General features: G+C 37.6%; 1 protein-coding gene across 11 annotated transcripts in view; it reads left to right on the forward strand.

Annotated features, from left to right (window-relative positions):
• LOC136843763 (calnexin-like) overlaps nt 1–14,254 on the forward strand; it is a 107,460-nt gene that overhangs the window by 14,567 nt on the left and 78,639 nt on the right. For all 11 annotated transcript variants that reach the window (XM_067112435.1, XM_067112430.1, XM_067112434.1 and 8 more), the window contains 2 exons: nt 6,859–6,980; nt 11,111–11,276. In XM_067112435.1, the coding sequence (XP_066968536.1) occupies nt 6,867–6,980; nt 11,111–11,276 (280 nt within the window). In that variant the 5' untranslated portion in view covers nt 6,859–6,866. The remainder of the gene's footprint in view (nt 1–6,858; nt 6,981–11,110; nt 11,277–14,254) is intronic.

A 14,254-nucleotide genomic window follows, 5' to 3' on the forward strand; every position in this document is an offset into this window, starting at 1 on the left:
CGTTCAAATTTTTTTTTCTGAACGGGAGAAATGCCTTATAATTAGGAGGACGTTTGGGAGACGGCCTAAACAGAGAATCCTTCCTTAGTTTTGACACCCATCGCCCTAACAGCCTACACAGTAGGCTCAGAGAGGTATGCAGCCCTGTCGGAAGAATCTCGTCCCCTCTCAAGAAGAGAGTGGTAGAGGTGGTCGAGGATGTCAGCACAGAAGGTTTTACAACTGTCTGTTTGTGGCTCCCAAGTTTTTGGGGTTGGAGACCTGCCCTTGATGTCAGCACCTTGAATTTCTTTGTTTAGAAAACGAAATTCAAAATGGAAACGAACCAATCAATCTTGTCAGCCATTCACCAGGGCAATTGGATCATCATCATCGATATGCAGGATGCATACTTCCATGTCCCCATACATCTGGACTTCAGGAAGTACCTGAGGTTATGAGGTTCGTGTTCCAGGGCAGAGTTTCAGTTCCAGATTCTGTGCTTCGGCCTCTCTACAGCTCCTCAAGTTTTTACTCGTGTTCTCGCTCCTCTCGTGAAATGGCTCCACCTCATGGGCATCAACGTTTCCCTGTATCTAGATGATTGGATTCTTTACTCTCCTACAAAGGAGAAGTGCACAGAGGACCTACAGAAGACCCTTCTCCTACTCCAGGAGTTGGGATTACTCGTCAACCTGCAAAAGTCCTAACTGACTCCGAGTGGGGTAATTCTTTACTTGGGGATGGCAGTTGACTCCATTTGAGTTTTTGGGCCTTTCCGTCCCTCAAAAGAGTTGAATCCTGCCTTCAGATGGTTCGCAGTTTTCTTTCTCCCGTCCTGTTCAGCCAACAAGTGGCTGCGTCTCTTACAAACACTCGCGTCCGTCGAGAAGTTCAGCAGGTTAGGAAGACTCCACATGAGGGTGCTGCAATTCTTCCTGAAGGTCAGTTGGGACAGGAAAATTCTTCTGGACTCGATGGTGGCTATCAGAAGAAAGGCTTTTAGAGGGGAAGTCACTCCTTCCTGTGAGCCCCAGCCTAGTCTTATACTCAAATGCATTGGATCTGGGTTGGGGAGCCCTTCTGGAAGACATGGAAGTTTCCAGAACTGGGTTCTCTGAAGAGAAGAAATTTCACATCGTGAGAGAATTGAAGGCAACACATTTAGGCCTTTAAGCATTCGCAACAGTGACTTTCAACAAGACAGTAGCGGTCCACTCGGATAGTACAGGTAGTGTTCGAGTTACGATAATTCATTTTACCATAATTCACATTTACGGTGGGTTTAGCAATTAATAAATATCGATAAGACAATATTTTGAAATTATGTATTTTAAAATTTCGCGCGTAACTGGTGCAGGCAACAGCATACAATCAGGCAGTTTGCTGTGTACGATACATTGGCCCAAGAGGCTGGAATAGGTACATCAATTCAGTGAGCCGACCTCACTTGCTCTCGCTGCATAGGAAGTTAAAATAGGTCAGTGTTCGTTTGTGATTTTTGTGCTTTTTTGAATAAACTCTAAAACTCACATTTGTATCAGTACAGGTAGTGCTTGAGTTATAATTCGATATTGCGTTGGGGTTAACAATTAATGATACAACATTATTTAGAAAATATTTTTAAATTCAGGCAGCAAGAGAAACGAACTAACAATAGACCAACTTCTTTTCCTCCACCTCTTTATTCCATCTTCTAGTTAAAAAAGTAAAAGAGGATGATACAAGTATTGTTAGTAACGTTATACTCTTGTGTAAATGCGTACAGCCATAAACAGCCGAACGAGAAACTGTTGTTTTGCTAATAACCAAATCGGATGACAACTGTTTTGCTTGTATTTCAACCATTGTACGGTTAAACAATTACCGTAGTTATGTTACAAATAATGTTGAGTAGAATGGGAGTGATATATTTAGATTATACCCTTATTCGCTTTGGAGACAAGATCGGCAAGGGAATATACTGATAAATTTAAGCTGCAAGTTGTAGCTAAAGCTGAGAAAACAATGTTCAAGCTGCTAATGACTATAAATTATTGTGCATTGGCAACATGGATGAAACTCGACCATAAATAAAATTGGAGAGAAGTATTTCAATTGAGACTACTGGGCATGAAAGAACACAAATTATTGTGCATTGGCAACATGGATGAAACTCGACCATAAATAAAATTGGATGTATTTCAGTTGAGACTATGCATGAAAGAACACATATTACTGCTAACGCTGATGAAAAAGATGAAAATAGTGAATGGAATCTAGATTTTTACACAAAACAAACATGCCCCCAAACAGCCAGCTGCCAATGTCATCTATCAACAAAAAAAAGTAGCTAAATTAATTTCACAACGAGACGATTTTAGTTGTATTTTGACTTAAAAACACTTTGTATAACAAAAAATATCCTTGTCCCTTATAAATAAAGTATCTTGAGATTCATTTATGCTAACTAGAAGCAAGAAAAGTGCTCTGAACTGAGTTAAATGTGGTGAAATAAACTGACTGCGTGATCGACTTCCAAACCAAAACATTGATCACTATGATTGAAATTTATAATGCAAAAGCAATATGAGGATATATACAATATTATTGGATACAGTGTAGTAAAGTATAACTTTTTAAAGATCCATGGAAAAGATGCACATTCGTTATGTTGATTTTGAATAATACGATGTTAATTTGTGAATATAGAGGACAGTATATTGTAGGCTAGACTTACAGTGTACTGTTTGTATATGATATACCATAGTGTAGGCTAAGCCTTGTTTGTTATTCAGTTTCTTTTTATACTGAATTATCATAAGTAAATCTGCATTGAACCTGCAGAATTGGCTAACACTAATACTGTAATTACTATGCCGTACATGTATAGAGAATACTGTGCAGTGTAGGCTAGGCTACCAGATATGTATAGATGGTACTGATTACCCTAGTGTAGGTTAGGCGATATTCGAGATATGGTTTTTTCAACAAACAATGGGTTTTTTGGAACCTAACCCCATGGTAAGTAAGGCAGTACCTGTACCACCGCTCTGTCTTACATCAAGAAAAGGTGGTACTCACTCCTTCTCCCTCTGCAAAGCAGCAAAGGGCCTCCTCCTTCAAGTGGACAGGAATCGGACCAAGGTTGTCACATGATACATTCAAGGCAAGTTAAATGCTCTAGCGGACGAGCTAAGTCACCGCAAACAGGCCCTACCCACGGAGTGGACTCCAGATCCACAGGTTTGCACCGACCGGTGGAAACTGTGGAGAAAGCCGTCGATAGACCTTTTTGCAACCTTGAGGAATCATTGCCTCCCGATGTTTTGCTCTCCACGGAAAGATGAATGCCATAGCAGAGTGGATCCTGCACTCGAGTGTCTGCAACAGCCTCTGGAAGTTGTGGGGCAGGCTGACAGTGGATCTGTTCGCCACATCAAAGAATTATCATCTTCCTCTATTTAGTTCGCCAGTCCCAGATCCTCAGGCATGGGCAACAGATGCAGTGCTGATAGACTGGCCAAACCTGGACCTCTATGCCTTTCCGGCATTCAACATGGTGAGAGGGTTGGCCTCTCAAAGAATGGTTCCTGGACCTTCTCAAGCTTCTCGTGGACTTCCCAGGGTTACTGCCTCAGTCCACATCTTCTTAAACAGCCTCATCTTTGGAAGTTCCATTGAGGACAATCTGCTCTAGCTCTGACAGGTGTCAGACTATCCGGAGACTCATCAGAGCAAAGGGCTTTTCAAAGTAAGATGCGGAAGCTGTTTCTAGATGTAGACGTAAGTCTGTCAGTCGAGTCTACCTGGCCAAGTGGGCTATCTTCCGCAGGTGGTGCAGCAGTAATAACATCTTGTCTGCTAAAACTACTGTAAGCCAAATGGCAGACTTTCTATCTCTTTCAGGACTTCCAAAGGACTCTCTCCATTGACTATTAAGGGCTGTAGAGCTATGCTAGGATCAGTCTCCAACCATGGAGGAGTAGACTTGGCCTCCAATAAAGACCTAACAGATCTGATTAAGTCTTTTTAGACCTACAAACAGATGAAGGACAACTCCATGTCATGGAACCTGGATGTTGTACTTAAGTGGTTAATGGGTCCTGCTTTTGAACCTCTCCATACCATTTCATTCAAGAATTTAACTAAGAAGACTTTTTCTTGTAGCCTTGGCAACTGCCAAAAGAGTAAGCGAAGTTGCAGGCTATAGAAAAGTGCTTCAGCGAAGGAAGATGCCATACTTGGCTTCCACGAGTCCCCATCTAATCTCATTTTGTATTAGAAACCTCATGGACATTCTAGGACCAGAGGAGGAGGAAAGGGTCCTTTTTCCCAGTGAGGTCACTGAGGTATTATTTAGACAGGACAAAGAGAATCAGAGGCCCTGCCAGTAACCTCTGGTGTTCCGTCAAGAACCCTTCAAAACCGTTGTCTATGAATGGTATGTCATTTTTTCTTAGAAGTCTGATCATCGAGGTGCACTCTCAAATAGAAGATGATGTCCTACCCTCCTTTAAGGTGAAAGTGTCCGATATTAGAGCTGTTGCCACTTATGCTTCAGGCATAGTATGTCGCTCTCGACTATCCTCCAGTCAACATACTGGACATGGAATGCTGTTTTTGCTTCACACATCTTGAAGAAACTGAAGTGACATACAAAAATTGCAGTACCTTAGGTCCGTTATTGGTGGCTGGCTCGATATTGGGGGAGGAAGCAAAGGAAGCAACCCTTCCTATCTGTAAGTCCTTCGCCTTGAAATTTTGGGTGTCGATTTTCTTTGGGGGAGCCTGGGGGTACTTTTACCTGGATTACCCACCAGTCTGTGGTAGTGGTATGATGGTTTCAATCTTTATTGTTGTTGGTGTTGATAACTATTTTTTATTGGTCTATTGTATTTTGGTACTACACCCAGGGCAAGGGCAGTTTTTCTGTTTTGCTTTATGGGTGTTCAGAAGTCTCTTTCACTCTAAGCCCCCCCCCCCCTCAAAAGTAGGGACTTACCATGGCCATTCCATTAAGTTGCTACAGGTCAAGATGAGCACAGGCCAAGGCAGTAATCATCTACAGTACTGCAGCTCTCGTACCAGGTAAAGTTACAACAATCATTTTATCAATGCTAATAGATTTGTGTGTTGCAAATTCATCGTCTCATCTGATTGTTTTTGGAACAGAATGTTTTATCCCACCACCTATCAATATGGGATTCAGCTATGGAATTACTTGGTAAGTTACAAATATGAAAATGGTGTTTTCATAATAAAATTGTATCGTTTATACTCATTTCAAGTAATTATAAGATCAGAGCCCTGTTACGTTGTACCTATTGTTCCCCGATAGAGGGCGGGGTAGTTACCTATGCTATAAACAAACGAATCACTACCATGAACTTCAAATTTTTAACTGTTGTGCAAATGGGAAGTATAGCTATGTAATTACCTGCTAAGTATATATGAAACTTAATTTTATGATGAAAATACCATATGTTTAGTGGATGAGTGTGGTTTTTATTTGTTTAGGTGACAGTATTGTCTGGTTTTTGTTTTTGTGGTACTGCACCCAGGGCAAGGGCACTTATTGATGCTTTTCTACCCATCGGAAACTCCTTCGCTACAAAGCTCCCACTTAAGTAGAGGCGCTCCATGGGCTCTACCGCCACGCCACTACAGGTCAAGATGAGCACTGCCAGAGGCCTCTTTTGTGATTTGGTTGGAGATGTTCCTTACTATCCTGTTTGTACTTTGTAGGTGGAAGCTAAAGGCAAGAGAGCTTTTGACTTTTTTGTCAGGTGCCATTCATTGTGTTCCCCAGGAGAAAAGAGGGAAGGTGAATTTTTTCCATTGCAGTAGCAAGTACTGTATAGCTGGGTTATATTGAGCAGGCAGTATGTTGCAGTTACTTGCTCACTAACCCCATATCTTACAAACATACCTGACTTGTGTTTGTCTAGGTTAAAGATTCTTGGCTCGCTCCAGAGGGCTCATGGCAGTATTGAATTTTATATAATATTGTACCATAAAATCAGTAGTAGTTAGTTGCTTAACAGTTTGTCATATTTAAATTGCTTATCAAATATAGGGGAGAGTTCCTTTTGAGATTGTCATTGAAACTATCAAATGTAAAAACATGCTGCATGTTTTACTAGGAAATTATCCTGCTAATTTCAGTTCCTAAAAGAAATTGATAGATATTAGAAGAACAGTATTGGATAATTTTTTAATTGTATAAATTTTGAAAATGCATGTTGTAGGAATGCTGATATGTTAACCTTAAATGAAAGTGAGTCCTCTGTCTGAGATGTCCGTGAAAGTTTCCATACATACATAATGTTTGGAGATTACCTGTGTTTTATTTTTCACAGTTTTCATTGGAGCACACAACTAAGTTTCTTATTGTAATTTGTGAAGTTCAAAAATGATATGCATTAGTGTGATAGTTATTTTCGAATAATTGTTTCTAGTATGATTTTAATGAAGTTACAGCATAGTGAAATGATTGATTTTATCTACCCTTCTGTACAGTATTTGTATTTATGCTTTGTACACTTCTCTGTTTGGAAAATCTTAGTGTAATAAATTAAATCCTTAAAAGTTTTGAAGAGAAATTGGAAGTTAGAATCATAGGTACACATTACCCATGTCTGTGGTTAGTTTTCAGTGCTGTGTACTGATTCTGTAATATTATGTATTGTCATGATGCCTTTCATGTAGGAGTATGTTGTGTAATTCATGTTTGGTCAATGCTGGCTAGGCTTATTTTCATGCTTAGCTGCCAGTAGTTTTTAACTGGTAATTATTTTGTTGTTGACAAGTTTCAATAAAGTTCTCATGCACACATTGTTCATATAAAAAAGAACAGCAAAGTGTCATTTTTATATTAAAATCTTGGTATTTTTTCAGATTTAGAAATGGCTGTAAAATGGAAAGTAAAAACCTTCCTCCTGCTAACACTGCTTGGAATGATATTGCCTAGTAGTGTTTTGTGTGATGATGAAGAAGTAACTATTTCAGAGGAGACTGTAGTAAGTTTTTTCTTTTGTTTGATTATTGTCACATATTTGTGGTTATATGGGAAGATTATGTTGGTCAATGCAGTGACTGTGCTATTTTATAGACAATTTTTTTTTTCCTTTGAAATTTAAGTATGACAGATTTTAGTGTGCTTAAAAACATTTTAAAAATGAAAAGTAGGTGATGTATGATGCAAGAATGGGAAATGAAACTTAAGGCATTTTAGGGTGATTGAGCAAGTTGCCTTATTTCTAATTATTATACTGTACATAACAGTACAGTACTTGTCTGTTCTGAGTTGGACTCCTTTTGTGCCTCAATTTTGTAGTTTTAAGCTTGGTTCCACTTTTGAGAATACAGATATGTTGGTGGAATAAGTGTACTGTTATGCAGGGGATTCCCTTTGGGTCTTAAAGGTCAACTTTTTTAGTCCAGCAGTGGCCTGATCCTAAGGTTGCCCAAGTAAAGAGGTCCAACCTGTACATGTCATGTTGGTTGCCAGAGCGCCCATACTTTATGCATCACAGTTAATGACTTATTGTTCAATTTCAAATGATTGCACATTATTTTTTAAGATGTGTAAATACATTAAAATGTGTATCTCATTTGTTCTTAATATGCAGTCCCTCTTCAAAATAATTCTTGTTTTTCTTCACCAAAAAGTCCTGAGGATTTTACCATATGGTTAAGTATATCTTAGTTTAACCAGACCACTGAGCTGATTAACAGCTGTAAAATCTTGGATATGGAATTCTCTTGTGTTTAGTCTTGATAACTTCAGGATAATTTTGTAGTTTGCCATCTAAGTTTGCTCTTGAGTAAGTTTGGATCTGATTACTGTATGTGTTTTTGGTTTCCCAAAAAAAAACTATTACTCCTTCAGTCTAAGCTTTGTGCCTGTTTACCCAGGTATGGTTCAAGTGCTGAAATTAATTCTTTTGTGAATGTTTTGTTGCTCCAGTTTTCTGGGCAGTTGTAAGAGTTTTATTAAGATAAATATTACTCTTTTCCACTCATATTTACTAAGGTTTATTTGGCATATTGCTCTCATGAAAAACGCTGTACAGTAGAACCTCGGTCCTCGACCGTACCAGAACTTGACATAATCGGATTTTGACTCAAAATTTTGAGTAAATTTTGTTTTGGTGCTCGAACAAAAAACCGGAATCCGACCTGATAAAACCACGTGATATTTTTAAACAAAGTGTTACGTGTTTCAGTCAGTCGGCGCTAGATGCCGTTGTTCCCAGGCATTGTTTAAACTCCACTCGGCTGTGCTTCAGTGTTTTGATCTATTTCCGTGGGTTTTGTGCCTTTTTGTACTGTATTTTGATAAAAACGTGTGTCCCAAGAAAGCCATTCCAGACAGAGAAGGAAAATGGTAAGAATCACAATTGAACTTAAAAAAGAGATTATTGAAAAGTATGAAGGAGGCATTCCTTTGACTGATTTAGCATCTCATTTTAAGCTACCGAGATCCACCATAAGTACATTGTTAAAGCACAAAGAGGCAATAAAAAGTGCTAGTGTTGCTAAGGAGTTTACGAGTTTGACAAAACAGAGGCCTCCCATAATAGATGAAATAAAAAAAATTGTTAGTACATCTGCCAAGCTATAGACCCCTAAATAATCTCTCTTCCCCTCTCAATCTCAGAAAAAGATACTTCTGATTTGAGTCTCTTTAACCAATGGGTACTAGTGCACATGCACACAATGTGCATATGTTCATAATGTTTTAAAGATGTATAGTACAGGTTATACATCTGTGGAAGACAAAAAAAAAGAAAAATTTTTGTTCAGTCTTGTGGAAACAGGAAACAAATAGATTAACATTCCTTGAAAGATTAAAGTGATGAACTCTCTCTCTCTCTCTCTCTCTCTCTCTCTCTCTCTCTCTCTCTCTCTCTCTCTCTCTCTCTCTCTCTCTCTCTCTCAGAATACAACTAAAACCTAATTAGCTGGCTGGTTCCCATGGTGAGCTGTTAGCCAATGACAGTCCTCTACTTCTGTTCTATTTATAGACTTTTTGATCACAAATTGTGTACAGCACTAAGTTTGAATGTTGCCATGATCGTGATTATTTGACTGCTGATGGCAAAAATTACTCAATAATTTGCTTTATATACCGTAATAAGACGCACTTTTTAATCAAAAAATGGCCTAAAAAAATCCCCTGCGTTCTTACATAATGTAGGCTCAAAATTTAAGAATTTTGCCCGAAATTATACATGAAAGCCCTAACATTCGGTGTTATGTTAACCTATTTATTGATTACAATTATTTTTGATACTTACCATCACTGCAATTACTACTGCTAATATTATAATCAATATCTACGTTGTTATTATCGATATTTTCATTAAAATGTGTTAATATTATTATTTGAATTCCACATTTACAGACTTGCTGCCACCTATTGGTGATTATCGTACGGATTATTTGACTGCTGACATTCTCTTTACGCTTAACAACATGGCTTCGATCAATTGGTGGTTGACAAACCATTCTCTTTAGGCATATTAACAAGGCTTCGTTGAGTTTACTCAATAATTTGCTAGCATTCTCTTTTAAGAATAATAATTGGCTTTTTTAGTGAAACGTTTTTATTTATTGGATTTTACCCCTTGATTGTATACTTTTATAATATATAAACATATAACATATATTACCGTAGGTAACATCTTTATTAATGTTTTTGTTGAATAAGAAACAATGTTCACAAATGAAGTTCTGTCATAATGTAAATGGCTGATTATACATATTTTGATAAATATAAATATGGTAAATAACTTCTTTATTAATGTTTTTGTTGATTCTGTTGGTAAGAAACTATTAACCCAGTACCCAGTTTTTCCTCAAAATCATTAGCATAGGCTAGGAGACATTTTTTTCCTCAATGTCCTGCTGAAAGGGTCGTTGCAGACATCGTCTTATAAGCCATCAAATCGGTAATTATTTTTTAGTGAAAAGAATTTAACCATAATTTTAACTTTAATATAGTGGTATGAAAAATTCCAGTCTGTCATAATGATGCATTATCCTTTGTGAATCCTGTTCCCAGCCCATCCTCAAATTTACAACTACACATCTGGCCCAGAGGATTTCGAATAAAGGATTGTGTACCTTATTGTGAGGGTAATATATACAGTATTAAATGAAATTTACCATAAATTAAATGTTTGTTACTATGACAGGTCACTAGGGCGGTGTAATGGTTTGTTTACATCCACTCATGGCAAGTGGCTGAAAGGCAAACTGCCGACATATCTAGACAATTTTTCCTAAGTATGTGATAAGACCTAATTTGGCCTGTTTTCAATAGTTTATTAATTTACTTGTAATAATTAGGCTTGTTTTTGAATATTTTATTATTAGCAGTGTAGTACAATACCTAGCCTAGCCTAGGCTACGGCACTCAGTCTCCCATCAGTAGCTTATACAGCCGCATTGGATGTACGGCAGTGTTTTTTGATTCAGTGTACAGTATATGTAAAAATAAAAAAGTACATCTAATATGGTATGTTATTTAGCTCTGAACTTATTCAGTTGTAATTTATGTCTGATGTTTTGTATAAAAAGGCAAGGTTAGGGTAATAGCTGGTGGTCAAGAACTGATTAATCCATTCTCACTTATTTCTTGTGGAAAAAATTGGTTTGGATCTCTACTAAATTGCATCTCGATGCTTCTTCTGGAACGGTTAGCGTTGAGGCCCGGGGTTCTACTGTAGAACCTTGCAATATGGCTATATACCTATATGTATACAGTATCTAACTATATCTATATCTGTTTTGGTATGTTAAGCATGGTATGTAATTTTCCTTGAGGACTGGCTAGAGATTGCTGATACTATTGGAAGGAAGGGTAGTAAGCCAGGTAATTTTAGGTTTTGCTACATGAATGTGGCGCATATTAATTAGAAATCAGTTGGTTAAGCTTACCGTTAAGGCAAGTGTTAATTGCCTTTTGTCTGTTTTTGTCCTTTATCTTGTTTCATTTACTTCATGAGTTTGTACAGCTTGATTTTTCATTTCAATCACTGGTGCTTGATCAAGTACAGTATTCTAGTTTATTATAGTGATTTAGCATAACTATTTTTTACTGCTGTTCCTTTTTTTAACTTTAGCATAAATTTTTCCTTAGGAAAGCGAAGATGGTGATGATTTTGAAGTAGTGTATGTTTCTCCTAAACCTCTACCTAGTGCCTACCTGATGGAGACATTTGATGATGAATCTGCATTTGAAAAGCTATGGGTTCGTTCAGAAGCCAAGAAAGAAGGAGTAGATGAGGATATAGCCAAATATGATGGTTAGTATACTGTGGGTTTTTAAATCAACTAATAAAAGTTTCAAGTTTTACAAATTTTTTTCAATTGTACTCTGTTATGAGGCCACAGAAGTAAATGGAGATAGTCTTTTGAGAGGATCCTTAAGGTAAAGGGCATTCAGCTACTAAAATTTTGCAGGACAAAATCTTTGCCCCCTAATGCTAAGGAAATTCCACTGAATTTGATTGCAACCTTTAAACCTAAGAGGAGTTTGCTAGTGTAGGTCAAGGAATTTATGATAAGCTTGGGTAAGACTTTGTGTAAGAGAGAGAGAGAATTTTTTATGAACTATGAATACTAAGGCAAATAAGGAGAGAAATACTCTGAATCAAAAGGGTTTTGAAACTTTTGGCATTTTTGTAATTCTAGAATGAATACATTAACCCTTGTATGTCATGAGGTTACAACTGTGGCTTTACTGTTATACTTTGTTAGGGTCATGATTGTGGTTCTGTTCAAAATAGTACCTTGCCTCATACTTGAGAAACTTAGGTGACCTGGATACCTTACTTGAATGCTGCTAATTGAAAAACTTAGGTAACCTGGATACCTTACTTTAATGCTGCTAATGACAAGCTAATTGTACCTAAAAAAAAAATAGCAACCGATCAAAGCATTAGCTTTTGTGTTGATATTAGAAGACGATTGTATTGCCATGTGTGTTGGTAGGAAATGTGTGACATATGGTTTGTCAATTTTTGGAGTTTGAAGCCCAGATGTGTGAATATGTCTCTCCTTATTTTTTAGAAACATTTAGTTTTTATATAGGAAGAAGTAAATATCAGGAAACTATAACTGTGTATTTTAGTCAAAATTGTGAGGTTCCAGAAAAATTAAGTTAAGTATACCTAAGTTACAAAAGTTAAGTATACCTTAGTTTAACCAGACCACTGAGCTGATTAACAGCTCTCTTAGAGAGGGCTGGCCCGAAGGATTAGACTTATTTTACGTGGCTAAGAACCAATTGGTTACCCAGCAACGGGACCTACAGCTTGTTGTGGTATCCGAACCACATTATAGCGAGAAATGAATTTCTATCACCAGAAATAAATTCCTCTAATTCTTCATTGGCCGGCCGGAGACCTGTACTTGGGCCTAGCAGAGTGCTAGCCGAGAACTCTACCGATTGGTCCAACGAGGAAATTCCAAAGATTACAGTGCAGAAGCATTTACACTTGCACAGTACAAACACATAATATTTTGCATTATTTATTTTTGGTTTTTAACTTGTTTATAAGTGTAAAATATGTTTCTCCTTATACCAGAGTGTTTTATTTTATTTTAAAGTTGGAAGAAATATGGGAAAAGTATACATTAGGTATTCCCAGCTTACATCCTGGATACATTCATGATTTATATATATAAGCATTTATAGTAAGAATTATACGATTATTTATAAGGTCTGTATGTAGGTGTTATTCATTGTTAAAAAAGAACCAGACTCTTGCAATATGTGATATGAAAGCTTGTGATGAGAGTGGCCTCATGGCTTTATGATATGGTGTGATTAATAAACATTGAATAAAAGATATCTTAGGATGTGGTCTGGCAAAGGCTTTGTTTACACTTTTTTTCTTTGTCTTGGAAATGGCATCCTTCAAGGGAAGCTCTTGGTTTTCCTTTCTACTTGAGATGATGGCAAGGGTTATGAGAAAGGGAGCCCTCTGTCTGTCTGTCTGCTTTGTCTGTCTTCTCTTCTTTACCTGCTATGTACACTATATTGTTACCCTCTGTTCTTTCTTGAACATTTTAGCCTACTCTGTGATACCACTAGGCAGAAGTTACATTATTTGGAATGAATCTTACCTACTGTTAAAGTTAGCTTATATCTTTGTGCCATTAGGTGTAATCGGCATTCAAAATAAAACGGATTAACTCGTGGCTAACCCGTTAGACCCCATAAGGGGGTAGTGCAGTCAGTTGTAGGCATTACTTGAGGTTCTTTGCAGCGTCCCTTTGTCTCCAAGCTGCAACCCCTTTTATTCCTTTTACTGTATCTCCCTTCATATTATCTTTTTTCCATCTTACTTGCCACCCTCTCCTAACAAGTGATTCATAGTGAAACTATGAGATTTTCATCCTATTACACCTTTTGGTCCTTTTTACTGTCAGTTTCTGTTTCAGCACTGAATGACCTCATAGGTCTTAGTGCTTGGCCTTTGACCTAAGTTCTGTATTCTTCTAACCTGGCAGAACTGTCTCTGTAATCACCTGTTTCCCACCTGGTGGTGCTGGAATGTTTACGTTCTTGTCAGAATTCTTCATGCCGTGTCATGTTCTTGTCAGAATTCTTCATGCCATGTCATGTTCTTGTCAGAATTCTTCATGCCATGTCCTTATGCAGACGGTGTGAATCGGCGTTGGTGATAATTTTGATGATTTCTGGTTGATTATCTCCTGTACAGTATTTTCTTGTTTTCTGTTTTTGCATTATGTCATCAACAAGCAGAGTGGAAAACATTAGTCTGTACTGTATAGAAAAGTTTGTGGAAACCAAATCTTTCGGTTGTGCATGATGGCCATGCATATGTTAGCCTAGCTGTTGAGGCACCAGTGTGGTTTTCTTGATGTGAAGATAAGAAGGAGCAGTCTGATGAGTGAAATTTTATGAAGTATCAGAAGATGTTAGCATCCAATAGATTATGTAGACAGTTCACTAGGGCACACCATAAGCCTACTCAGTCTTTTCCTTTTGTCTTCCGGTGTTGCTTCTCCTCCATTAGCGTACATGGTCGCCTAGGTTAATTCCTCTCTCACTCCTGCTCTGCCTTCTTTTGCTCCCTATGTGGTTCAGGAGAAAAAATAGGTATTGAGAAATATTCTTTTATTATGGTTAGAAATTTGACCGTACTGTACTGAGGTAGATGTAATATATCTGTATCCCTAAATAACTCAACCAGTTCACATACATCACTATCACAATCTTCAAAACAAATGATACGTGAGCCAGTGAACGCAA

This window comes from Macrobrachium rosenbergii, chromosome 12 (genome assembly GCF_040412425.1).
Source record: "Macrobrachium rosenbergii isolate ZJJX-2024 chromosome 12, ASM4041242v1, whole genome shotgun sequence".
Classification (NCBI taxonomy): Eukaryota; Metazoa; Arthropoda; class Malacostraca; order Decapoda; family Palaemonidae; genus Macrobrachium; species Macrobrachium rosenbergii.